This window comes from Stylophora pistillata, chromosome 2 (genome assembly GCF_964205215.1).
Source record: "Stylophora pistillata chromosome 2, jaStyPist1.2, whole genome shotgun sequence".
Lineage (NCBI taxonomy): Eukaryota > Metazoa > Cnidaria > Anthozoa > Scleractinia > Pocilloporidae > Stylophora > Stylophora pistillata.
The window spans coordinates 57,533,778-57,561,257 of record NC_142520.1 but is presented as its reverse complement, the minus strand read 5'-3'; the positions used below and the strand labels follow the sequence as shown (position 1 = coordinate 57,561,257).

At 37.6% G+C, this 27,480-nt stretch overlaps 3 protein-coding genes and 1 long non-coding RNA gene across 5 annotated transcripts in view; all 4 read right to left on the bottom strand.

Moving 5' to 3' along the window:
* LOC148740614 (uncharacterized) overlaps positions 1-2,886 on the bottom strand; it is an 8,603-nt gene extending 5,717 nt beyond the window's left edge. Inside the window, exons 1-4 of one of the 2 annotated variants that reach the window (XR_015997339.1) lie at positions 2,839-2,886; positions 2,416-2,466; positions 1,708-1,758; positions 1,089-1,136 (exon numbers count right to left, since the gene is read on the bottom strand). Coding sequence is in view for 1 of the 2 variants with exons in the window: in XM_088751084.1 (XP_088607210.1) it covers positions 1,089-1,269 (181 nt within the window). In the remaining variant the exon portion in view is untranslated. Of the gene's footprint in view, positions 1-1,088; positions 1,759-2,415; positions 2,467-2,838 lie in introns of both variants that reach the window. The other variant, XM_088751084.1, reaches the window with a different exon arrangement.
* Positions 2,887-3,403: 517 nt separating this feature from the next.
* On the bottom strand, positions 3,404-7,107 carry LOC148740613 (G protein-coupled receptor GRL101-like). The gene is made up of 7 exons (XM_088749709.1): positions 7,042-7,107; positions 6,660-6,731; positions 5,943-6,017; positions 4,726-5,722; positions 4,461-4,542; positions 3,928-3,993; positions 3,404-3,627 (listed from the first exon to the last, which is right to left on the bottom strand). Exons 3-7 carry the CDS (start codon positions 5,996-5,998, stop codon positions 3,404-3,406), a joined length of 1,425 nt encoding a protein of 474 aa, XP_088605835.1. The 5' UTR covers positions 5,999-6,017; positions 6,660-6,731; positions 7,042-7,107.
* Positions 7,108-11,911: 4,804 nt separating this feature from the next.
* Positions 11,912-13,625, bottom strand: LOC148740612 (uncharacterized). Its single transcript, XR_015996456.1, has 3 exons — positions 13,331-13,625; positions 12,823-12,894; positions 11,912-11,984 (listed from the first exon to the last, which is right to left on the bottom strand). It is a non-coding gene; the product is annotated as an uncharacterized LOC148740612 (long non-coding RNA).
* Positions 13,626-16,012: 2,387 nt separating this feature from the next.
* On the bottom strand, positions 16,013-16,444 carry LOC148740611 (uncharacterized). The gene has a single exon (XM_088749708.1). The coding sequence runs from the start codon at positions 16,442-16,444 to the stop codon at positions 16,013-16,015; it is 432 nt and encodes a 143-aa protein (XP_088605834.1).
* Positions 16,445-27,480: the final 11,036 nt, after the last annotated feature.

Genomic DNA, 27,480 nt, shown 5'->3' with positions numbered 1-27,480 from the left:
AACGGATCTTGTGTTCATTACCATACAACAAGGAATGATTCTTGGCTGTGAGGGCAGAGTTGAAATGCGTCGAAGTGTTCGGGGTCTTGTGTGACTAAAATTAAGATTAACATTCCACGCATGAGTTGGCCGGGAATTAATAATAACAGGAATGACTCTCGATTGCTTCGCTCTCTTCAGGCGAACCAGTCTACCAGCTCTCTTTCTACGGGCACGAAGCAAGCCAAGATTCCTTAGAAAAGATACCAGAGTAGGCGTTAGGGTTTGTGATGCAGCGCTTTTTCTGAGAGAGTAAAGATGACCCTTTGAATAAACAATACGGGAGTCGACGAAAGAACTGAAGCGTGAAGGATAAGATCGTAAACAATTTTCCTTTAAGCCTTTCGCCTTACGGTCACTTTTGTTTACTGTCTACAGATCCATTGTGATATTTAATTCAAAGCAAAATGGCGCCTTAAATAATACTAGGCAATTTTGAATATCACAATGGTCTATCGGCATTAGACACTTCTACTTGCAGGAATAGTCAATTATTACCTTCTTTTTTTTAGCTTCTTCAGAAAATGATTTATTTGATAGAATACTAAATTACTAGTCAGTAATCCACCTTTTCTTCTACCTAAACGTTTTTAAAAAGTCATTAGTTCTTAACCAATTTCTTCAATAGAATTTTTCCAGTGACTGCCCAACTAAAAGTGAGGCCTCGATAGCCCATAAAGTGGCTCAACTTCTTGAGCGACCAATCAAAAACCATTCCCTTTCCTTTACGTTTGTCACTGGGCCCTGGAATCTCTTCACTTTTCACCTGCTCCTCAGATTTACCAGCTTTAATAAAGCAAAGTTAGAATAAGGTTATGTAATGGACTAAGCTAAGAATTACTCTCACTGTCACTGTATAAGCTACAACAATTCCTGTAAAATAAAGAAATGAAGCGGTCTACATAGTAGACCCATTGCCCGCTTATAGGCAGGCAAGTTGCCCAGTTGGCCAGCTGTCAATATCATGAACAACTCGCACTGTGAGCAGCAGTAAATGCAACATATGTTAAAAAAATTCTCATTTGAAAACAATCAATTAATTTTTTTACCTTTCACGGAGGGCTTTTTAAGCTCAGGCTTACTTTTTCCTTCTTGAGCTGCATAAATAGGTTTTAAAACGATTGCATTCATAAAAATCAGGTTGGGGTACCAGGGACAGCACGTAACCTCAATTTTGAGGAGTGCATAAACAGTCAGCCTTTGAATGCTATCACTTCTTAAAATCTTCATTAAAGGGCCTTTAATTTCTGGTCCTGGATTATTGTGAGGAGTGCATACTCTTGACCTACGTGTAACAGTTCCGGTAACTTTTTCATAGCAGTAACAAAAAAGGACAAGCCGGTGCTCACTTTCCTTCAGAATTTTTTATGGCTCTTTATATCATTTAAGTCAAGGTCCTATCGATGAAACGCCCAATAATCGCGATATCTTTTGAATCTTGTGTCAGTAGCTAAAAGGTACAGTTACAACTACTGTCCGTCAAAAAAAGGTCTCTTTCATGCACCTAACTTATCCACCATTTACCTACATTTTTCTTTGTCTGTAGATCCATTATGAAATTTATTTCTAGGTAAAATAAAACCTTCATAGAACTAAGTCACAATATCAGAATCTTATATCGATGTTTAGGCATTCCCACTTAAATAATGATAGTCGACAATTAATTACTTTCTTTTCGTCTTCTTTGTCGGTACTGGCTTTCTCCATGGTGAACAGTGACTGCAACAAGATAGAGAGCACGCTTCATTTGACTAACATGTTGGTTGTTTCGTAAAGGCTCAGAAGTTAAGTAATCAACTTATTCAAGTCATGATACGTTTAGATATAAACATAACTTCTTACCCAAATAAGGTAATTTATTACTAGAGTAGGAACAGCTCTAGAAAACATGCCTGAAAAGCCTCAAACCTCACAATATAATTATACGATTATTTTACTTATATTCATCCTCACTGATAGCGATCCTTCGAAGGTTTCAATCAGGTGTTGCTAATTTTCTCGGAAGACATTCATTTGTGAGTACCTTTGACGTGAATACCTCTAACTGCAAGTTTAACACTTCTCTGACAACAGGCAAATTTGCCAATTAGAAGTTCTTCAACTGCGATGATCTTTTTGGTTCAGTAAGAGAAGGAGGAAATACGAGGCTTCTCTCATGAATACACTGATTTTATTGCTGGTTATAACGTTAATAATATGGAATACCGATCTTCTCCGCGGTATTATACAAAAAGAAAGAATACAATCAAGTATTCCGTGCGCCAGCTCGGTAGCACCAGCCAATACTTTGCGTGATACAAGACATTCCTTGATTCATTGTTTTGTGAAGTAGTATATTTTGCTTTAAAAAAAAAATTAAAATTGAAAAGGCCTTACCTTTCACAGTCTTTTTAGTGGCTGGTTGGATGTCAAAACCATCCTCATAATCTGTTTCAAGGAACAAGTAGAGTAAACCATGTCATGAGGCTTTTGGTTCATGTTTTCTTCTTGAATACATTACTAAACAATTTCATTTTCTATTGGGTAATATCCATGTATTTTCTATTATTTATTGATTGATGAAATATACAACTAAGCTATCCGACCAAAAACAAAAAAGACCTGAAATACTTCGGTCAAGTTTAACTGTAAGCTTTACGTTCAGAACTGGATGCGTGCGAGCGTAAAAAATTGTCCGAAAGTTCTAGAAATCACGATGAATTTTCTAATTTCTCGATGGATATAAACTTCTTATGTTACACAGCTCATGTTTACATCTGCAAGATTGTGAGTTTTATTTCAGTTAACAAGTAATAATACCTGAGGAAGATGCACTTTCATCCCCTCTACAGGCTTGTTCCATCGCTGTCGACAAAGTTAAGGAATATTTTTAAGTTAGAGTTATTTATCATATAATAAAACCAAAAACTCAAAACATAATGATCATTATCAATATATAGATATCCTTCATTTACAACACCCGTATCGTATGTGGGACGAGGGTACCTTTTTCCCATGATACACTGGGCATGTACAGGTTGCTAAAGGAAAGGGAGGGGCGTCTCACCAGTAGAGGTAAAAGGTCCTTAAGGAAAAGTTTCAACAAAATTTTTAAACGTATCTGAAGAAAACCAAAGCTGGTTAAACTAGACGTTCTTCTTGCAGTCATCAACCAAAAGTGATAACGCCAAATTTAGTCACTTTTATGTCATATGGAAAAACTTTTTGAATCCTTTCTCTCTCAAAATGCACCTAAAGAATGTACCAGAACAAAAAAGGAATGCTGTGGTTTTATTCTAGGTATTTCAATTTGAAATAGCAAATATTCTGGTACATTTAAAATAGACTAGATACACATGCCAAGGAAGTTATGTTGCAAAGTGAGTCATGGCATAACCATCAACATCAGTGTCACGGTTGAAAATTTTTCGGGTCGAATAATGTCCTTGGTATGTTTCCCATTGGGTGGTTTTACTTCACTATTTACAACGTGCTGTCTGAAAGTAAGTGTACAGATGGAGCACTTGCCTGGTTGTGGAGCAAGCAATTCAAGGGCTTTTATTTCTGGAATATCGTGGTGTTCTATTACTTGCATTTCAATGTGTTCTCCTACGAGGAAAAAATGAAAGAAAAAAAATCAGGATTACTAATGAACGCAAAAAAAGGATGGAAAGGTTGTTACGCGAAAAATTTCCAAGGTAGAGAAGGCGTATTTCATGTGTATTATATTGATCAACCTTATTAACAATATCAATATGATTTATCTTTTTATCGCCATATTTATATTATTATCTAAACATAATTTTTTATAGTCTCAGGTTTTATACACGAGCCTCTGGCTCGGACAACTTGGTAACCATGCCTCACGTAAAGACAATAAACTTGATTGATTGATTGATTGATTATTACCCTCTTCGTTGATAGCGTGTGCATCTTCATTTCCAGCCTGTCCCTGCTGATCATTGTCTACTTCTTCTATGTTATAATACAAACAAAAAAAATGACTTGGTCTTCCCCAAACAGAGAATAAGCCACTGTCAGGCTTTTCCAAACCTTTATTACACAAAACTCATTCTACAAGTCAGATTTGTATTAATCTTATATTGAAATTTAAGACAGAGGTTGATTCCTTTATATTTTGATAATGATTTACAAATTTCCGCTCCATTCTTATTCAAAAGGGTTTGACAAATGGCTTCAATTTGCGTCAATACTCGTAGAACATGGCTTTGATCGATCAGAAATCGATCAGAAATAATTATTTCAACTAGCGACGCGCCCCACCCCGCCCATGAAACGTGCTCTGCCCCCATTTCTACCCACACATTTAAAGTCACTCTTTATTCCTTTTTGTACGCCTCAGGCGTAAAAAATTTGAAATTCGAGGTGTGAAGTACCATTATTGTTATTATGGTATTTTAAAATGGAACATCAAACTGTACCTTCTTGATTTTGCCCTCTGTTGAAAAAAGATCGAACATTCGACCACAGCTTCCTCAGTTTTGGTTTTAGTATAGCTTGCACCTACACATCAGAAATTTATGGGATAGTTAGTGCGAGACTTTTGAATAATCTCTTTTTCATTTCTGATTTTCTATGTCAATCGTCACAATTACAAAATTAAGTTGCCTGCCTACCCTGACACCAGAGAAAATTTGAACGTGACAGTATGTCGTATTCAATAGTGAAAATGAATAGACCTGTTACCTGTGGAGTAGAAAGCGTATAGAGCAGTGGGTTGATAGCTGAATTGATCGGAAGAGCGAACACTGCAATCCACACTGCCAGATCACCAGGGGGATCAAATGTTTTCTCGACGTGAGACTTGATGCCGATAGCAATGATTGGTATCCAACACAAGAAGTCGGTCAGAATGATGAAGAACACCCTTTTGGCAAGTGCTTTTTCTCTTTTGGCCTGTGCACTTTGTGCTCTTGCTCGTATTTCACGCACAGTTCCATGTGCGCCGAGCCGTCTGCTTGACCACCATGATTTCAACAAGATGGCAATATAAGCCACCATAATGAAGATAAAAAGAAAAAAATTTAGAACGATAAAGATGGAAGTGGAGTATTCCCAGCCTTCTTGTAGTTGCGGGGAAAGCTGCAGGGGCAAGCACACTACGTTCTTGCCATAATACCAGTCACCAAAGTAGTACATTCCAGACAAGGGAAGGAATGCCATAATGCCTCCAACCAGCCAGATGACTGCACACATTATACGAGTCTGCCTTGGTGTAATTTTTGCAAAAGTGTAGGGAAACACAATGTTCTTGAGCCTGTCCCATGCAATCAGAGAGATCATCATAACTGACACCTCACTTGAAAAGACAGACATGGCGCCATTGAAATGACAAAACCAACCAGTGCGCCACTCGTAGTCGTGCAGGTAGTATTCTCCTGACCATTGCAGGTCTTTTATACCTATAGTGATAAGGTAAATACCCATGATGCCGTCTGAGATTCCCAGATTCACCAGCATGATAGACTGGACCACATTGTTATCAGGGAAAAAATACTGCCACCCAACAACAAACAAAGACCCAAACAACGAAAGAAGACCAACAACCCAAAGACTTCTCCTTGGAGCAAGGTTACGGAACATAGAGTGACAGCTTGCGAAGTTGTCATTGAAAAAATAGTCGCAATCGGCATCCTGCCTGAAAAGATCGAGGTGGCAGCACATGAGGTTGGTGTCCAAAGTTCTGGAATGAAAAAAAAAACTGCACTTTATTATTACATCACTAAACATTAATAAAAAGCATATGCTTACATAAAATGAGGGGAAATTAAGTGATTTACGCTAAACACCTTAATCGTTAATGATCTGAATTCAATTAATAATGTTTAATTGATTAATATGATAGGCTGTTATTTAAGAAAAGATGTGATCGAAGGAAATGATTTTTATGGACCGAGTCTTACACTCTTATAATGTGCTTCAACTGCCTGGTAAAAAATCCTCTGGGGAGCTCAGCCATCAGGTTGTAATGTATGAACCTGCAGTTTTGAGTAATAATTAATCAAACATTAAGTCGGTTTATATCGTAATTTGCTTCACAAAATATATTTGACTTATTTCAAAAAGTGTATTTCTAAGAATAGAATTTATGTTATGATATGACCCGTCCGGTCCCACTCGTGCAATTCCTAAAAAAAACCATAGTGAAAGATGAAAACGCCGACCGACACTAGTGTACTTACACGGCGACATTGTTCGCTGTTGTTTCAAAAAACGAGTGACAGCAGTGAACAAACAAGAATGAATCAGTCAAGATTTGCGATGAACTGTGAGTTCCTTGTTTCGACTCGAAAAAGAAAGGAAAAGTTTTCACATAGAAATTGTTTTTATGATTTCCCTCGCGCGCTGGTCTATTGAGTCCTATTTAAGTTAAAGCAAACTTTTTGGTATTTTTAAAAACTCAATTAGTCAGAAGTCATGTGATAAAATGTTTATTGACAGAGTGAGGTCGGCTTGGACTGGGAAATAATTAGCTCTCTTGAGGCAAATATTGTTCCTTCCAGTTCGACCGAACTCGTCAATAAGTACATATCAATGTTCAAATAGACCGTCCCAAAAAAAAAAAAAAATAGAAAAGTTTTGGTGTCTAGATAAGCATCTGTAATTTGCCGTGAACTTACAAAAATCGCAATTTATGAGTATAGCTGAAAGTCGTGATGGAAACGTTTTGTATTTCATTGCCGAAGATATCGCTGAAATAAAGAACATAATCACTTACAATTAGTAGGTAGAAAGTTTCTTACAAATGTCATTTTCCTCATAAAATTCCATTCAATGGCTGTAAAACTATCTGGTTCTCAACTATGTGTGTTTGCATTTCACTAATATCCCCCCTTGCTCACTAAAAGTATGTTTAAATAAACGGTTCTTTTTGCACTGTCTATTCTACTTCATATTCAAATTTTTAAAGTAAGATCTCAGATTTTAAATGCTTCTATTATACTCTCCCCATCACTTTAAACATCCTAGCATGTTTTTTTCTTTGTAATTAACCGTACTCACAGAGCATTGAGGTTTTTGACGCCCTCGAAAATTTTATCTGGCAAAGCCTCAATTTTGTTCTCCGAGAGATATCTTAAACAGATGAAAGGAACAAAAGATAAATACATAATTTTAGAAACATAATGTGATTTCAATTGGGTGTTGCTCATCACATTTAAGCGATGTTGGAGTTAACATTTCAATGATGTTGTAATTTTGGTTTTATCAACTGATTTGATAAATTTGAAAGAGCTGTTGAGGGGCTATGTGGTTTGCCAATCAGATCATCTTGGGACAAGGTTTCAACTCTGAGTGTACTTACAATTCGAGCATTTTTACCAAGCCCTGGAACTGATCTTCATGAAGCCTCTCAATTTTGTTGTAGCCCATTTTCCTGAAAAAAGAAACAAGGAAAGCTTAGACTGATATACCCAGGTGTACCTGTGGAGTGATATCTTTAACACTGTTTTTTAGTCACTACTGTAGTTCAGGCAAGGCAATGGCATTTCTTTTCCCAATAAAATAGCTCTTTATCTTCAAAGAAAAACATCAGACATAAGTATAATGCTCTCAAGGGTAAAATCGAAAACTTCTAAGTTTATTCTCAAGCGCCTTAAGAAGGTCTATTGTTTAAGCTGAATTTGAAAAATTATTTATGATCCATATCCTGTTACAAATTACAAACTTATTGGGGTAGTTTGATCCTCCAGTACAACAACATAATATACAAAATATAAAGGGGACAAAAACGTTTGCCATCTAAAAGTAGATTATTATTAGAGTTGTCATAAACTAGGTAGCTGTTATATTTACAGCATTTGATGTTTTCAAGAAAATCCTTAACAATTAATCTTCAATCTTTTATGTCCATGAGAATCTTACTCACAGAAATTGTACCGCTGTAATGTTTCTGAAGATGTGCGAAGGCAGATTTCTGAGTTCATTGTTTGACAAATCCCTGAAAAAATCACCACAGTTACAAGGAATTCCCTAATAATAGAATTATCAGCTAAAGTGCTTCATAGAATTTTACTTTTCCAATGGCTTTTGGAGAAGAACTTTCAAAACTGTAGTTTACTTGTGTAGTGGCTTCCCCTTTTCTTACTGTTTTTCTTACTATTACTATTTTATCATCATTGCTATGATTATTGCTATTATTATTATTAGTATCATTATCAGCGTTATCACTTGCGCATCCGTTGGTTATTGGTTATCATATGTTAAAAACTGACACTTTATCCAGCAAAAAGAAAAAACAAAGTGCTTGTTAAGGCTGCTATTAAAATTCGAGCTTTTAAACATTTAAACCCCCAAGTATACTTACCATTACTTAACAAAGCACATCAACTGCATAAAATAGCATTCTTTTCTTCATTGAATCAGATTCATCGAATCAGATTCACAAAGTCAAGCTGGAAAACTCCAGTTTATTTGAGCCGTGACGGCTGTGCTTTTGTAAACAATATCACAAAAATGATCACTTGGTTGTTTCCAATTATCTCCCTTGTTAAATAACCATTTCACTCACAGATGTTTCAAGTTGAAAAGGCTGTTAAAAATTCCGTCTGGCAGACTCTTCAACTTGTTATTTGACAGATAGCTGATGATGACAAAACAGGAAAATTAAATCGTCATTAAGTCTACGATCTGAAATTTATAAGTAACTTAAAATGAATACAGATGTTGGTCATGAAAAATACTTAAAGGGCTGAGTGATGCCATATGCGTACAAAGTGTGGAGTATAGTACAGAGCATCTTCAACAATTATTGTGTTCCTTTCGCTAATTATATATATAACTCAATATTTATAGCAAAAGGTAAGAGGCAGCTGACTATTTAAATTTTCTTCGGCCACTTAACACTTTTGTCTAATGTTGATAAACGCGGACTCTCCCTTTGTGATTATTCCAACGAATTGAAAAAGAAGTAATCAAAGTCATGATTTAAGAAAATACCAGAATGACTCTAAACAGAAAGTGTAGTAACAAGCTCGATTGTTTGATGAACGAAATGCTTTTCATCAAAGACCTAAAACCCACTCTGATCGTGCAAAGCGATTCAATTCGCACAAAAGTATTTGGTTAATTAGCTCCTAACATATTTATGCTAATTTAGTGTTACACCTTGCCACAAACTTTGTCATTTTTATTTCTCCTTGACAATGGCGTCATGATGACACCGAAACGTAGGCTTTTATCGTTGGTTTTTGCCAGTCTTTGCATTTCCAAATCTTTATTGATAACGATCAAGTTATATTATAATATGAATAATCGTCTTGAGATTGCCATGGCTGAAAATAGCTGGGACTTGTTTTTTTTTTTAAAGGAGAAGAAACTTGAGAAAGAGTTAGACGTTTTTTGCAAACACATTATATTTTTTATCATACTCACAGCTCGTCCAAATTAGTCAAGTCTTCGAAAACGTAATTATCTAGCCTTACAATTCTGTTGTCTTGCAGCCATCTGATTAAAAGTTAGAATAAAATGACAATAGTGGGTAAATTTCCATCACATTATCTAGCTATCAAAGGTGAGTCTTTCAAACTAATTTAAGATACACAATACCGGTCAACATCCTGACTTTTTGTTGAATTTGATTTCTGATAGTTTTCGATACGTCTGGGGCTGTTCGCTTAAATACTCGTTTTCCTATTTTGAATCGTAGTGTGCCACACTGTTGTTATTTGCTGTTTAGGAACTGGAGCATCCATTATGCGCATTATTTTGCTCATTCATCAAATTAGTACATCTCACGGTATATGATCTCTTACTTCAGTATTTATACATGTTTCCATTTTTTTTTTTCAGGGTGACATATTAGTTTTATCTTATGCCAATTTGCAGAGTTCCGATTTCTCATATAAATAATTTTGATTTTTCCCATGTTATATGTTTAAAGGTTTTTTTTTAAAACTCACAGTTTTTTCAATGCTCTTAAACCATCAAACAAGCCCTCTTGCATCTCTGTCAGGTTGTTGTCGTTAAGTTGTCTGTATGAACAGAAGAGTTAAAAGAGTTTTACAATAACTTAGTTTGAATTTCCCGGAAAATACATCAATTGGACAGATAGGCTTTCTGAAGCTCAAAAATGTATGGACTACCAATTATTGATTTCGAAAGAAGTTCATTCGGCATTAGTACGACCCTTGTTTAAGTTTTAACTTAAAACAGTCATACGAGGCTTGGCTTCAAAGGGACCTAATCTTTTAGACCACCTCCTGCTTTTTGTTAGATAAGTCATTGTGTCCTTGGTCATTGATTGTGGGCGTTTGTTATCAGTTTATGTGCTATTATGTGGACTGAAATGGAGTATGCACTATCTGAATAAAAATGTGTTTTGTGGCACTTGTGAGTCCCCTCCTGAAAGGGTAAGCTTGAGGGTTCTTTTGAATAATTTTATAAAATACCGGTTAGTTTAAGACCTCTTTAATATCAGTTTTTCAGGTGGACCTGTTTTGTCCGTGATCCATCTCACGGCAATTGTCCATGCCACCATCGTAAATTTTATTTCTTTGCTTCCTTAGATATCTGTATCACTTTAAATTTTTAAAACCTCAATTCCCTTGGGTGGGTGCCTTGTATGGTGTCCTGTTCGCGCCTTTCCCTTTTAAATTTTTTTCTTAAAGTTATTCTATTTATTTCTTCTTATCCTGTATAAAGTATTTCTTCATTTATTTCCTGGTAAAGATTTGAAGGAAAAGACAATCCCTTTGCGCTTCCCTCTACCTTTCCTTTTCATGCCAGCTACTCTTGTACAAATAAAACAAATGAAAAGTTATCAAGGGAATAGGGATTGGAGTCTACAAAACGAAGACCGCCGACGTATATAGTTATGTGATTATTTATGAGAATGAGAGGATGCTGTAATGAGGATACGTTACTCTCTTCTGTTCAACTCTGTCCATCTACAAACCGTCCCAACTGAATGCACCCACCAATTAAGCTTGAGGACCTCCTTGATCATATCTTAATAAATAATGAGATTTTAATCCAAGTGTTTAAACACTTAGCACCATTAATAGAGGCATGAGTATCAGTTACTTACAGTTCGATCAACTCGAAGTTGTTATTAAAGACTCCAGGTGGTAGCTCCTTTATTTGGTTGTTACCTAACATCCTACGAGAAGATATTTTCTTGATTTCAGTTGAAAGTTTTAACTCTTATGTATTGTCGCTGTGCAAACCTTTTTTCTCTGTCGGATTTACAGTTCAAGTATCCGAATCATGTTGAAGTAAAACAACCGCTTTTACAATAATATTGATATGACTGATATATAATCATTCCAAGGTGCTAATTTATAAGCAAACCTAACTCTGTTACTCGCCTTAGTGTCGATGACCCTTATTAAACTTCAAGAGATAGTCGCTCGTATTCAACGAATAAAGGGACTTTGAGCACACCTCGAACACGTGCCAGGATAAAAGTAACCTTTAGAATATTCTATACAACTACGATTAAAAGAGGGGAAGGTACCCTCTTTGGTTCTTTACCGCCATTATGCAAATTTGATTCACGCCAACAGTCAGTTTTCCCAGCTTAAAATTCATTTTCAACTCGAGGTTGCTGCGAGTCTCCTCGGAGCGCGTGATGATATAAACTCTTGTCAATATCTATATTTATCCTTGTCTTGCACGTTTTCTCATTAAACTAAGCCACTGCCAGAGAACCATGCGTATACTGAAGAGATGCAAAATGTTGTCACAAAAGTGAAGTTTTGCACTTAAAGAGGCTCTAGTTTGACCAATAAATCAATTACGACAATTAATTTAAACACCATCCACGACCCTGTTTTCCTGGCCATGAATTAAGCTTGATGAAAATTTGGCTAAGATTTTAGTAAATGAAGAGTATGAAAACATGAGCTTTGTGCTCTCAAACTTTTATTACTTACAGATGAGTCAAATCTACGTTGTGATTGAAGACTCCAGGTGTTATTTCTTCAATCTGATTATCATATATGAGCCTGTAAAAAGTATTTTACCCTAGATTTAAGATCCACTTTTGAATAATTAAACCAGTTTTCTAGAGTCGGTAAGTTTTCAAAATAGCATGTGCTATAGGTTAAATATCGAACGGAGTCTCAGTCAATACTTATTTGAGGGGAATTTTCCTCGCAATGTTTTTTTTCTCATCACCTTTACTGTTTTAATTCTTGTCACTCATTTGTGTTTATTCAGTCGTCTGTTATAGTTACTATCAGTATTGCTGACCTGAGACACGTGATGTGATAAACCAGATTTGCCCGTTACTACTTTTGTACTTGCCTTCAAGATTTGTTATTTTTTTAAATCCTTTTATATAAAAATGTTACACGTAGGTGTCAATGGGTTAACTTCCAAATAATGTGTGATGATTAATTGTAATTGAATGATTAAACCAGTTTTCTAGAGTCAGTAAGTTTTGAAAATAGCATGTGCTGTAGGTTAAACATCACGCAGAGTCTTAGTCAATACCTCCTTGCAAGGGGAATTTGTTTAGCAATGTTATTTAACTTCATCATCCTTACTGTTTTGATTCTTGCACTTGTTTGTGTTCATTCAGTCGTCAGTTGTAGTTGCTATCAGTATTCCTGACTTAAGACATGTGATGTGTTAAACCAGTTTTGCCCTTTGCTACTTTTGTACTTGCCTTCAAGATTTGTTATTTTATGTCATTAAGTTTGTAGCGTGGTCATAAGTTTCTGTGCCACGCAGATATCAAAGGGTTCTGAAAGGCGAAAAAGAGGTGAGGGAGGGGAAGGACTGGGACTTAGTATCGTGACCCTTGCAATAGCTTATATAAATCGACGAGCTTCTACTTACAGCCATTTCAGCTTGACTAATTGGGAAAATACATCGCTTGGAAATTTCTTAATCATGTTGCCGTTTAACCGCCTGTAGGTTTTGAAAACTTTGTATTACAAAAACGTGGAAATGTTTAACTCCAGTTCGCTTACTTTTTCATCGAACAATCTGATTATTCTGTAAGAAACTGTGCAGGAAAAGGATTTTACACTGGATTTAAGGTTAGTTCTCAGTAAGTAGAGCAGTTTTCCAGAGTCAATCAGTTGCTGCGTGGGATATTTTCTTTTGAGTGTTCTCTGGTTCGACTTTGTGAACAAACAAATTATATTTACCTTCTGTAACATTTACGAAACCCTCTGTTTTCTTGAATGACATGACTAATCTTAGGGGATATAAGGTTCGAAAATTGGGGAATATCACTTGAGTAAGGGAAAGAGGGAGGAGAGAGGGATAGGGTTGGGAAGTGCTGGAAGTAAATGTTGCAAAAGTTTATATAGATCATTTGCATAGACGACTTTTCACTTACAGCCACTGCAGCTTGACTAATTGGGAAAATACATCGCCTTGTAAATTCTTGATCTTGTTGCCGTATAAAAACCTGTAGGTTTAAGAACTTAGTATTACTAATACGGGGAATTTTATAAATCCTGTTCGAGTTTCATTGAGATACTAGGGACCTTAAGATCGAGGTTTTTAGGTATTTCCTGCGAACTGCTAGCGTCAAGAAGTCACGTGACCGGTGCCTTGCCGCCAGGTTTGCTGTCTCAGGTTCACGTTTGTACGGCTAGACCACGCTCTAGAGGTAAGTGATTAGCCGCAAAGTTTTTTTGCACCCAAAAACATCACAATCCCACGTTTAAGAGAAACACTACTATTAGAACTCTTTCGCGTGTGAATCATATTTTTCATAGAAACGTAATTTTGAAGACGATTTCTCAGCTAAAATAGAAGTGAAAGAATGAATAAAAACAAATATGGCGTCTGGCTACTTTTTATTAAAACTGTTTTGTCAGTCGGATTACTTTGAGGTTAAACAAAAGCCAATTTCTGATGATATGTGAATGCATGGGTGTTCATTTTGTTTCCTATCTGGCTCCATTCATACGGCCAGGAAAAGCTGCTTCAAGAAATAAGAAATCGAGATCTTCATCACTCGACGACGAGCCTTCAGAGCTACTCTTTGTCCAACAGATCTTTGTAGTCTCGCTTTATTTAAAGAGGATCAACGTGTTCTGCTCTCATTAATTAATCAAAAAAATCCGACCAACAAATTAATCCACAACCCACCTTCGGGCAACAGCCATCTTGTTTTTGTACTAATTTCCCATAATTCATCAGTGCTACCTCCCGCAAATCTTAAATCCCGAATATCGGCAGACGGCTAACGTGAAACCGCCAACGGCAAACCGCGGTTTGCCGTTTGCTTTAATATGGCCATCTCTCGATATTAAGGTCTCCACTGACGTAAAAAGAGACATGAAGTGCGAGGTATGCATTAAGCTGAGGGAATGCTTGAGGGTTCTTAAAATCATTTTATAAAATAAGTTTAAGTTCTTTTTAATATCAATTCTCGTTGTGGACTTGGTTTGTTCGTGGTCCATCTCATGGGATTGTGTATGTCACCATCTTGAATTTTATTTCCTTGCTTCTTTTTATCCGTATTTTTAAAACCTCAACTTCCTTGGGTGAGCGCCTCACATGGTGTCCCTTTCGCGCCTTTCCCCTATGGATTTTTTCCCATACAGTTATTCTACTTATTTCTTCTCATCCTGCAAATGGTATGTCTTTGCTTCCCTCCACCTCTCCTATCATACCAGCCACGCTTATACAACTAAAGCAAATTTATCAAGAGAACAGAGAGCGGGGTAACAAAAGGAAGACCCCCTACATATTTAAAAAGATGATTATTTATTTGATTGAGAAGATGCTTTAGTGAATTAAGGTATGTTCAACTCTTCTGTCCAATACTGTCCATCTACGAACCATCCCACTTCTTTCACTTTCTTTATGGCCGACTACACCCACTAAGCTTGAGGACCTTCTTAATCATATTTAGTAAATAATAAAATAAAACTCTTAGCACTATTAACAGAGGAATGAATATTAGTTACTTACAGTACTACCAACTTGGAGGTGTTATAGAATACTCCACGTGGTAGCTCTTTTATCTGGTTGTTACCCAAATTCCTAAGGGAAGATATTACCTTAATTTCAGTTAAAAGTGTTAACTCTTGTGTACCTTTCCTGTAGCTAACCTTTTTTCCTGTCGAATTTTAAGTGCATTCGTGTTATGTCCAGGTGAAAAAAACAATTTTGCTGTATTTCTGATATGATCGATATATGATCATTTCACAATGCTACTATACAAATTAAACGAACCTGACCTTATGTTACTTGCCTTGTGGTCGACGACACCCATTTAATATAAAGATATATGTTTCCTTACTCGGTACTGGTCAGCTCAGAAGATCTCCACACACCGTATAATATACACCGAATGCAAAAATGGCGTCCAATTTGAATTGCCATTGTTCTGGACTGACTAGCCTCTCACACATGTAATAATCCTTTTGTGTTTCCACGTGAAGACGAGGCTAGTCAGTCCAGAACAATGGCAACTCAAATTGGACGCCATATTTGCATTCGGTGTGTTTTTCAAGCTTTAATAATTATTCGATCTATAGGAAATACATTCGTAATTCGAAATCAGAAAAACGCAAATAAAGTCTCAATCTCAAGTAAAATTAAAAAGTTGTGATTGGAAACTTATTTCTGTGGCATGTCGTAAAAACAGGTTTCTCTCTTTAGATTAGCAGATTCGGCTAAGCGATCTTACATCATCCGGGTCGTTAGGAACACGGCCGATAGGGCGTTGATTTAGGAGGTGTCCGACTTCTAAAAGACATGTGTACAGCTCGAACGGAAGCAAAATATGTTCCCCAGTTGCCTTCTTTTAGGCTCGCTTACAACTTTCAACGAGAGCTTCAGCACATCCGTTCTGATGGGGAGCAGCTGGAGCAGTGAACAACCATTTGATGCTTCTCGCACAGAAATCACAGAGTTTTTTAGGATCAAACCTTTGACCATTTCATGCAGTTCCCGCCCTGCGCCAACCATCTGTGACCCACTGTCGCTCAACAGCACTACCGAGTATCCATGGATGGAGAAAAATCTTCTTAGCACCAGGATAAATTCCATTGTCGAGAGGTCAACTCCTAATTCCCGCAGATGGACAGCTCCAGTAGAAGGGCGGCGTTTGCGGCGCTAAGCGGAGAGCCGGAAGGTCTGCCATTAACTGTGTCTCTGCTTTGTGTGCCATTTCTCGACAAGTAACACATTTAAATTTCACTCTCTTACTGAGCTTGTTCGCTTTCAGGATCCAGTATTTTCGTCTGACTTTTGAAGTCGTCGTTGCTACTCCGGGATGACCATGGCTGTGCATATGGCGTGTGATCAGCAGTGATATCCTGTGCTTATTGGGAAGCAGCACTGGGTGCATTTCTTCATATGACACGAGGGCTTTGTCAATTCTTCCTTTGACCCTGATAATCCGCTTGTCGTCAATAAACGGGCTCAGGGTCTTAAACTCTTCATTCCAGTCATTCGACTCTTCAAATCCTTTTGGGAATTTCTGATCCATGACATCTCAGCCTTCCTTAACTTTTCGGGTATGAGAGGTCCTTCTTGTCTACTGGCTACGTTTCTCCTGAGGCGTATCTTCTCGGCTAATCGTCTTATTCACGCGATAACTCGTATCAGCATTTGCCAACTTCAGAAATCCTTCACATTGATAACATTTCCGACATTTGCAGGCGAGGCTGCTCTGACGGCATGGACGTGGCCATGCTGCATATCTCCTTCTCGTTGCAGTGTAGCTGTTTGGACTGGCCATTGTTCCTCAGGAAGTTTCAGAAATTCTAGGCCGTTCATCCATCTCCCCGTTAGCTGCTTTACATGCAATCCTCGCGACAAATCATCCCCTACGTTTTCTTCACCAGGAATGTGCTTCCATTGACTTGGGTCCGAAATATTCCGGATCTATCTGACCCTTGCCGAGACAAATGGCTTGAAACTGCGGGAAGGACTTGAAAAATTGGATCCTACACTCTTTCACTCCTGTTTTCGCGAGACGGGAGGCGAGAACGGCTGCTTGTAATTCCAGACGTGGAATTGTCGGCTGCTTTAGGGATGCAACCCTAGACTAAGAGGCGACGAATTTTACTTCACAGGTGCCTTGAATGTTTCGTTTAGTAAATAGGCGTTGCCTTTGATGACAGATATATTTTAGTCACAAGCTAAGACTCGTGATTGAAATTCATTCTGTACAGTGATTTAAACGTGTTCGCTTATCATGTTTTAAACCAGTTTTCAGAGGAATCAGTAAGAGAGAGAAGTCGCTTTTTGTAATCTGTTCGCTTACCCGAATCTGCTAACCTGAAGAGAGAAACCTTTTTTTACGACCTGCCACAGAAGTAAGTTTCCAATCACGTTTTTTGAATTTTACTTATGAGATTAAGGCTTTATTTGCGTTTTTCTGATTTCGAATTGCAAATGTGTTTCCTTTAGATCGATTAACTATTAAAGCTTGGATAATATTATACTGTTTGTGGTGGTCTTCTGAGCTGACCAGTTCTGAGTAAGGAAACATTTCATTCGATTTCTGGGTTGTAACGAAGAATTGCGCAAGAGCACGTGGCCGAGGAAGCCCTGAAAACTGCGAAAACTGATCAGACGACTGCCAAAGGAACCCTCACCCGATGTGGAAAGTCCTTAGCAAAGTCAACAGAAGCGGAAAGACCAGAGCAAGAGGTAAGAGATGGTCCAAGTGAACTTCAGTTAGCCTTTGAAAATCTTATGGCCAAACACGAAAACTATTCACGATTAATCCGCAGTGAGTTCGAAGTACGAGAGGGATGGATAGCAGATTGTCAAGAAAACTTTATTTCAAGGGAAATGGGCGCAAAGGTATATTTGGATTTTTTCTTAAGTTAGGAAAGGCCCCATTGAAAACTTATGATACATATACAGCCTCTGAAGCACAAAATAATGGTGTTGGTGGGCCAGGAAGTAGTGGAATTCCAAGTATTCAAATAGAAGACGACGCCCTAGTGTAAGTTCTGGCGATTATCATCCCATTGACACCCATCAAAATGCAAGTTCCGGAAATGATAATGTCGCCCTAAACCATGAAAACACGTCCTTTGTTTCGGGAAATGGAATAAATGAAAGCATCCAAACCAACCTCGATGCTACAACTGCCGCCTGTGGTTTTAAGATGGAAAAGTCTAAAATGCTAGATCTGTTTGTCTTCCAGCCTGTGAGTTGCGGCTATGTACGTGAAATCTTAGACAATCTAAATCCCAGGAAGGCTGTTGTCGTAGATGGAATTTCACCTCGTCTCTTAAGGCTCGCTGCTTCCATCCTAGCAGAGGAGATAACACAGCTGATTCACTATCTGATTATGAACCAATCCTGGCCAACCGAATGGAAGAGTGGGAGGGAGCTTGACACCGGTATTTAAAAAGGATGAGGATACACGCAAAGAAAATTATCGTCCTGTTTCCATTCTTACCGCCATTTCCAAATTGTACGAGAAGGTTATGTTTAACCAGCTGTATGGTGCTTTCCATGAACGTCTTTCTCCGAATCTATCTGGGTTCTTGAAGAAACATTCTTGTTGCACCGCACTCTTGAAGATGACTGAAGACTGGAGGCGAAGCGTTGCCAACACGGAGGCAGTCATCGCCGTGGCAGTGGACCTGTCCAAAGCATTTGATTCTATTAACCATAACCTCCTATTGGCTAAATTAAAAGGGTATGGCTTCTCTCCGTCTGCATTAAACTTGACTTCTTCCTATTTGTTGGGTCAAAGGTAGCGAGTTAAGTTGTCCGGTGTTTGTTCTAGCTACTCAGAAGTAATGGTGGGCGTCCCTCAAGGGTCCTTTCTCGGACCGCTGCTGATTGATATTTATATAAATGACTTGAATTACGCCATTACCAGATGTATCTCTGAGGTTATACGCCGACGACTCAACTATGTATGCCTCTGACGTCTTGCCCATGATTCTCGAATTTGTAGTGAATAATGGTCTTGAGCGGTTATCATCGTGGTTTCAAGAGAATCATCTGGTGATCAACAACACCAAGACGCAAGCAGTACCTATTGGTCCCTGTAAGTACAATTACGACCTGGCCATACATAGCTCTGTCATAGAGACACTGCCATCTATCAAAATACTTGGCGTTGAACTTGATAGCATGCTATCCCTCAAGGATCACTTTACTAAACAGCTTCAAAAGGTATACGTTAAAAGTGGCGCACTCAGGAGAATAAGGCGTTTTGTCCTGGGCAATGTAATGTTAAAGCTCTATGAAACTTTCATTCTCCCTCATTTTGAATACTGTTGCCCCCTCTTTCTTGGATTGGGGAAAGTGCAAGCGAATCGGCTAGAAGATGCCAGCTATTATATTCTTAGATCACTGCTAAGTTATTTTAAGTCTACCCTTTATGATGAATTGCTGCGAATCTTGAATATGGAAACGTTCGGACCAGAGAAGGAAACAACAATCCCATATGTTATATAAATGTTTGCATAACCACGGTCCCAAGTATATCAGAGATTTTTTCAGTTTCAGGAAAACTATGTACAATCTAAGAGGAACCGGCATTAATTTGTGCCCGCCTAAATTTAATTGAAATTTTATGAAAAAATCTTTCACTTATGTGCACAGCAGTGGAATGGATTACCTTCAAGTGTGAAACTGGCCAATAATATCAACCTTTTTAAGAAGCTATTGCGAACATTGAAACTTTAGCTGCTTCACAATTTAATACCTGTATTTTAGTGACTCTGAATTTCATTGTACAATGCAAACTTCGTTTTAATACTAATTTTAAGTTATTTAGTTATTGCTTCACCATTTTCTATCTGTATTTTAATGACTCTGAATTTTATTGTACAAACTTCAATTTTAATGTTAATTTGAAGTTATTGCAATTAGGTCTTGACAGTATGTATTACGTTTTTTAGAAACGTAATCTTAGAGGCACGTACGTATTTTGAACGAGCTCCACAAGCTCCTTGACGCTACGTGGGTAAATAAAGAGACGTAAGAGAGTGTGCTATTTTTCGCGCCGATTTTAAGCATGCGATAGAATCAAAATACAGCAAAAGGGATGCGATAACTTTTCTTAGTACATGTCTGCAAGATAACCCATAAGAGTTAATTAAAGGGATAGGCTCCGACTATGACGCAGCGTGAGATTATTTGGACACTATTTACAGAGATCCAAGGTTCGTGTTCCACACGATCCCTCAAGACATAGTAAAGCTTAGAGATCTGCAACTGAGAGAAGATGCGAGATTTTGAGACTTAGTTCACCTGGTTAAACGAAGTATCAACACTCTAAAGGGGGGTCGGAAGTGAAAATGACGCGGACAATGGTCACATGCTTTCTGTAATCGAGAAAAAATGTGTTCGGGTGATCGAACACATTTGTGATCTGGAATTACGTTACAGATGAATTCAGCTTCAAAGTTAAAGTGGATTTACCGCGCCTGAAAGATCATTCACTAGACCGTGGAATAAAGATGACCAAGAAAAAGCTTCTAAGTCAACTTGCCCGGTTTTATACGACCCCATTGGATTCGCAGCTACGTTCCTCATCGGAGCCAAAATAGGTTTACAAGAGTTGTGGCAGATTGGTCTTAATTGGGACGATGAGCTTCCACGTGAGGTACAAGGAAAGTGGATTCAGCTCTTAAAGGAAATGAAGGAACTTGACCAGATTGGTTTCAAGAGGTGCCTGGTTCCACCCGAAACTCCAGAAGCACCAGCACTGCGTGTCTTCTCAGACGCCTCGCAAGAAGCATTTGGGGCCTACGCGAATATCCGACAGAAAGCGAAACAACATATTCGCTCATATTCGGAAAATAATGAGACTGAGTACATGTCGATGGCGAGTTAGGATAAACGTAACCTTACAATATTCTATATAACTTGAGCCACGATTTAAATAGGGGAGGTAACCCTCTTCAGTTCTTTACGCTTATACTGCACCTACTAAGCTCGAGGACCTTCTTGATCATATTTAGTAAAAACCAGAATAAAACTCTTAGCACCATCAAGAGAGGAATGAATATCAGTTACTTACAGTCCGATCAACTCGGAGTTGTTACTGAATACTCCAGGTGGTAGTTCCTTTATCTGGTTGTTACCCAAATCCCTGCGAGAAGATATGTACTCGATTTCAGTTAAAACTGTTAACTCTCGTGTATTTTTGCTGTAGCGAACCTTTTTTTCTTCCGAATTAACAGTTTATTCGTGTTACTGATGTCTGGGTGAAACAAACGCCTTTGCTGTCATTCTGATATGATCGATATATGATCATTCCACAATGCTACTTTACAAATTATTTACAAAATAAGCTTAAGGACCTACTTATCATATTTAGTAAATAATAAGATAAAACTCTTAGCAATATTAACAAAGGAATGAATATCAGTTACTTACAGTCCTATCAACTCGGAGTTGTTATTGAATACTCCAGGTGGTAACTCCTTTATTTGGTTGTTACCCAAATCCCTGCGAGAAGATTTTCCTCGATTTCAGTTAAAACTGTTAACTCTTGTGTATTTTTGCTGTAGCGAACCTTTTTTTCTGTCGAATTTACAGTTTATTCGTGTTTCTGATGTCCGGGAGAAACAAACACTTTTACTGTAATTCTGATATGATCGATATATGATCATTCCACAATGCTACTTTACAAATTATACCACCACAGGCATCCCAAGCTCACTTCTCGAGCCAAAGCGAAGGTTTTTTTTGTGAAAGCGTCCCACGTTGTGTGACGCGGTGTTTAGTTACGCGAGCAACCGTTGAGAATTTGAATGCGTTATAAGGAATAGTATGGGGGAAAAAATATGGTCCATTTTAAACACTAAATATTCCGAAATATGAATATTTTACACTTTAGGTTAGTAAGACTTAATCATTCCTTGTATTTCCGTCGTGTTTTTTGGCGATCTCTGCTGTTTTGGGCTTGTTTTGCCATCATGGCAAAGCAAACCCAAAACAGCAGAAATCGCCAAAAAACACGACGAAAACACAAGGAATGAGTAAGTTTTATTGATCTAACCTGGAAAATACTCATATTTCGGTACATTTAGTGTTTTAAATGAACCATATTTTTTCCCCCATACAATTCCTTATGACGCATTCAAATTCTGAACGGTTGCTCGCGTGACTTGACACCGCGTCACACAACGCGGGACGCTTTCATGAAATAATCCTTCCTTTTTGCTCGAGACCTGAGCTTGGGACGCCTGGGATTAAACGAACCTGACCCCATGTTACTCGCCTTGTGGTCGACGACAATCATGTAACATAAAGACATATTCGCTCATATTCAGCAAGTAATGAGACTTTGAGCACATCTCCATGGCGAATCAGGATAAATGTAACCTTTACAACATAGTAACTTGAAGTACGATTTAAAGAGGGAAAGTTAGCCTCTTCAGTTCTTTAATACTACCTTTATGCAAGTTTTATTCACGCCAACGATCGGTTTTCAACGTACACTTATTTTCCACTTGAAGTTGGTACGAGTCTCCTCGGAGCACGTGATGGAATAAATTAACGCTTGTCTGTAGCTATATTTCTCCGTGTCTTAACAGTAAACAATGCCACTATTAGAGCACCATGCCTATATTTAAGAGTTGTACAATTAATGCTGTCTGATACGAAAGTGAAGTTTTGTAATTAGAGCGGCTGTAGCTTCACTCATAAATCAAATACGACAGTTAGTTTAAACATCATCCGCGACCCTGTTTTCCTCGCCATGAATTAAGCCTAAAGAAAATTTAGCTGACATAAAGTTAATGAAAGGAATGAAAACATGATCTTTGTAATCTTAGACTTTTATTTGCCCCAAACAGTTTCTTTCGAAACTATCAGCCTTTATTCATTTTTATTTCTAACAGATGAGTGAAATCTAAGTTGTGATTAAAGACTCCAGCTGTTAGTTCTTCAATTTGATTGTCATATACGAGCTTGTGAAAAGTAGTTTACCTTAGATCTAGGGTTTGTTGTGAGTAATTAAACCAGTTGTCTAGAGTCAGTAAGTTTTGAAAATAGCATGTGCTGTAGGTTAAACATCTAACGGAGTCTCAGTCAATACTTCCTTGCAAGGGGGATTCGTCTAGCAATGTTATTTTTCTTATAACCTTTACTGGTTTGCTTCTTGTCCCTCATTTATGTTCATTCTGTCGTCTGTTGTAGTTGCTATCAGTATTCCTGACTTAAGACACGTGATGTGATAAACCAGTTTTGCCCGTTGCTACTTTTGTAATTTCCATCTAGATTTGTTATTTGACGTCATAAAGTTTTGTAGTGTGGTCATAACTTTCTGTGCCACGCAGATATCAAAGGGTTCTGAAAGGTGAAAAAAGGGGTGAAGCTTGGGGAAGGACTAGGACTGAGTGTTGTGACACTTGCAATAGTTTATATAAATCGACGAGCTTCCACTTACAGCCACCGCAGCTTGACTAATTGGGAAAATACATCGCTTGGAAATATCTTCATCATGTTGTCGTTTAACTGTCTGTAGGTTTTGAAAACTTTGTATCACCAAAGCGTGGAAATGTTTAACTCCTGTTCGCTTTTGACTGTGGTACAGATACAATCAAAAGTCATACACAGCCACACCATCCGTTTCTTCTGGACTCGATATTCCTTTCAGTCTCACAGAAGTACGTGTTGATATATTTATTTATTATTTATTTATTTATTTATTATTTATTTATTTATTTATTACTTATTTATTTATTCAACAATTTGCCAAAGGCAGGTTAATTTACAATAGGACAAGGTTGTCTCCTACTAGGTAAATTACCTCACCCTATCCCTTAAAAGTAGACAAAATTGAAGCCCAACCCCCACTTACAAGTCCCCCTGCTAAGAACAAAAAAAACAAAAACAAAAACTGGCACTTGTTAATGTTCATCGCTGTCTTTTAAGTTTTGAGGTACAATGAAATATATGAAGTTCATATATTTATTTTTTTTGTACTGCGGTATTAGATACATATGATGCACGATCCTCGCTGTAGATAGCGCTATTTAAGCAAGAGCGAAAATCAGACCTGAAAAAAATCAGGCCTGTACGGGATTCGAACCACTGACCTCTGCGATACTAGTGCAGCGCTCCACCAATAGCGCTAACAAGCCAACTGGGAGCAGGCCGTTAAGTTGATTCGTAATAAATCCGTGAAAGTGATAAATGAGGTACAATGAAATATATGAAGTTCATATATTTTGTAGTGCGGTATTAGATACATATGATGCACGATCCTCGCAGTAGATAGCGCTATTTAAGCAATAGCGAAAATCAGACCTGAAAAAAATCAGGCCTGTACGGGACTCGAACCACTGACCTCTGCGATACTAGTGCAGCGCTCTACCAATTGAGCTAACAAACCAACTGGGAGCAGGCCGTTAAGTTGATTCGTAATAAACCCGTGAAAGTGATAAATGAGGTACAATGAAATATATGAAGTTCATATATTTAACTATGTCTTTGTAAGAGCACTATGCGTATGTTTTTACAATGCGGTCATGAAAGTGAGTTTCTCGGCACTTACGGCAGCGGTAGCTTTACCACTTTTCTTTAAAACAACCACCCACCATCTGTTACTACCGATAAACTAATGTTAAAGTAAAGTTTCTTGAAATTTAATAGATGGCGAGAATGTTTACAAAATCGATGTAATCTTAAAGGCTCCAATTGATTACTTACATTCCAGTCAACTCTACGTTGTTCTTCAAGACTTCAGGCAGTAGTTCTTCAGTCTGCTTGTTCTGTAAGTAACTAAGCGGAAAATTATTTTACACCGGATTTAAGGTTTGTTCTAAGTAAGTAAACCAGTTTTCAAGTGTCAATCAGTTGCTGTGTGGGATGTTTCCTTTTGAGTGTTCTCTGGTTCGACTTTATGAACAGAGGAATCATATATGCCTTCTGTAACATCCATGAAACTCTCTGTTTTCTTCAATGAAATTCAAACAACGACTAATCTTAGTGGATATAAGGTTCGGAAATGGCAGAGTGTCACTTGGGTAAGAGAAAGAGGGAGGGGGGATGCGCTGGGAGTGAATGTTGTAAAAGTTTATTTAAATCATTTGTACGGACGACTTTTTACTTACAGCCGCAGCAGCTTGAATAATTGGGAAATTACACCGCCATGTAAATTCTTGCCGCCTAAAAACCTGTAAGTTTTAAAACTTAATATCACTAATACGTGGAAATTCATAAATCCTGTTCGCTTTTGATTGAGATACTCGCGTACAAAGAAACGCGAAGTGCGAGGCCCATCTTAAGCTGAGGGAACGCTTGAGGGTTCCTAAAATCATTTTATAAGATAAGTTTAACGTATATGAGAACGATCCTTCGCAGTAAAGCACTATTTGAGCAATAGTGAAAATCAGACCTGAAAAAAATTTCAGGCCTGTACGGGATTCGAACCACTGACCTCTGCGATACTAGTGCAGCGCTCTACCAATTGAGCTAACAAGCCAACTGGGAGCAGGCCATCAAATTAATTCGATATAAACCCGTAGATGATAAATCAAACAACAACAAACATATGAAACATATGTGTGAACTGCGGTTATGAGACGTATATGAGAACGATCCTTCGCAGTAAAGCACTATTTGAGCAATAGTGAAAATCAGACCTGAAAAAAATTTCAGGCCTGTACGGGATTCGAACCACCGTACAGGCCTGAAATTTTTTTCAGGTCTGATTTTCACTATTGCTCAAATAGTGCTTTACTGCGAAGGATCGTTCTCATATACGTCTCATAACCGCAGTTCACACATATGTTTCATATGTTTGTTGTTGTTTGATTTATCATCTACGGGTTTATATCGAATTAATTTGATGGCCTGCTCCCAGTTGGCTTGTTAGCTCAATTGGTAGAGCGCTGCACTAGTATCGCAGAGGTCAGTGGTTCGAATCCCGTACAGGCCTGAAATTTTTTTCAGGTCTGATTTTCACTATTGCTCAAATAGTGCTTTACTGCGAAGGATCGTTCTCATATACGTCTCATAACCGCAGTTCACACATATGTTTCATATGTTTGTTGTTGTAAGATAAGTTTAAGTTCTTTTTAATATCAGTTTTTGTTTTGCACTTGGTTTGTTCGTGGTCCATCTCATGGGATGTGTATGTCACCATCTTGAATTCATTTCTTTGCTTCTTTATATTCGTATATTTGTAAGTTTTAAAACCTCAACTTCCTTGGGTGGGCGCCTCACATGATGTCCCTTTCGCGCCCTTCTCTTTGTATTTTTTCCCATACAGTTATTGTACTTATTTCTTCCTATATTGTAAATAGTACGTCTTAGCTTCTCTCTACCTCTCCTTTCATACCAGCCACGCTTATACAACTAAAGCAAAGTTATCAAGGTAAGAGAGAGTGGGGTTAACAAAAGGAAGACCCCCGACATATCTAAGAAGATGATTATTTATTTAATTGAGAAGATGCCTTAATAAACTAAGGTATGTTATTCTCTTCTGTTCAATACTGTCCATCTAGAACCATCCTACCTCTTTCACTTTCTTTTTGGCTGACTACACCCACTAAGCTTGAGGATCTACTTAATGATATTTAGTAAATAATTCGATAAAACTCCTAGCAATATCAAGAAAGGAATGAATATCAGTTACTTACAGTCCAACCAACTCGGAGTTGTAATTGAAGACTTCAGGTGGTAGCTCCTTTATCTGATTGTTTCCCAAATCTCTACAAGAAGATATTTCCTTAGTTTCAGTTAAAGTGTTAACTATTGTGTATTATTGTTGTAGCGAATCTTTTTTTCTATCGGATTTACATTTTATTCGTATCACACAAACGCAACGCTTTCGTTATTATCGTTATATTATTATTATCTTTATCTGATTGTTTCCCAAATCTCTACAAGAAGATATTTCCTTAGTTTCAGTTAAAGTGTTAACTATTGTGTATTATTGTTGTAGCGAATCTTTTTTTCTATCGGATTTACATTTTATTCGTATCACACAAACGCAACGCTTTCGTTATTATCGTTATATTATTATTATCTTTATCTGATTGTTTCCCAAATCTCTACAAGAGGATATTTCCTTAGTTTCAGTTAAAGTGTTAACTATTGTGTATTATTGTTGTAGCGAATCTTTTTTTCTATCGGAGTTACATTTTATTCGTATCACACAAACGCAACGCTTTCGTTATTTTCGTTATTTCGCTTTGGTCAAACAAACGCTTTCGTTATTATCTTCAAATGTCATTCCACAATGCTAATTTACAAGTAAACCTAACTCTATGTTACTCGCTCTGTGGACGATGACACTCATTAAACATGACAACATATCCGCTCATAATCGGCAAACAACGAAACTTTGAGCACATCTCGATCGTGGGTAAGGATAGAGGCAACCTTCACAATAGTCTCTATAACTTAAACTAAGATATAAAGAGGGGAAGTTACCCTCTTCAGTCCTTTAATGCTATTAATGCAAGTTTGATTCACGCCAACAGTCAGTTTTCAGCATAAACTTCATTTTCGACTTGAGGTTGCTGCGAGTCTCTTCAGATCACGTGATGATATAAACTAACTCTTGTCAATAGCTATGCTTAT

What these genes read in the sequence shown, in the direction of transcription:
- LOC148740611 (XM_088749708.1), bottom strand. Translation starts at nt 16,444, where the DNA reads ATGGATCAGAAATTCCCAAAAGGATTTGAAGAGTCGAATGACTGGAAT.
- LOC148740613 (XM_088749709.1), bottom strand. Translation starts at nt 5,998, where the DNA reads ATGGCTGAGCTCCCCAGAGGATTTTTTACCAGGCAGTTGAAGCACATT. An exon ending in TTGAAGCACATTATAAGAGT is followed by an intron (nt 5,723 to 5,942) that starts GTAAGACTCGGT and finishes TTTTCATTCCAG; the next exon opens with AACTTTGGACACCAACCTCA. An exon ending in ATACGCTTTCTACTCCACAG is followed by an intron (nt 4,543 to 4,725) that starts GTAACAGGTCTA and finishes TCTGATGTGTAG; the next exon opens with GTGCAAGCTATACTAAAACC.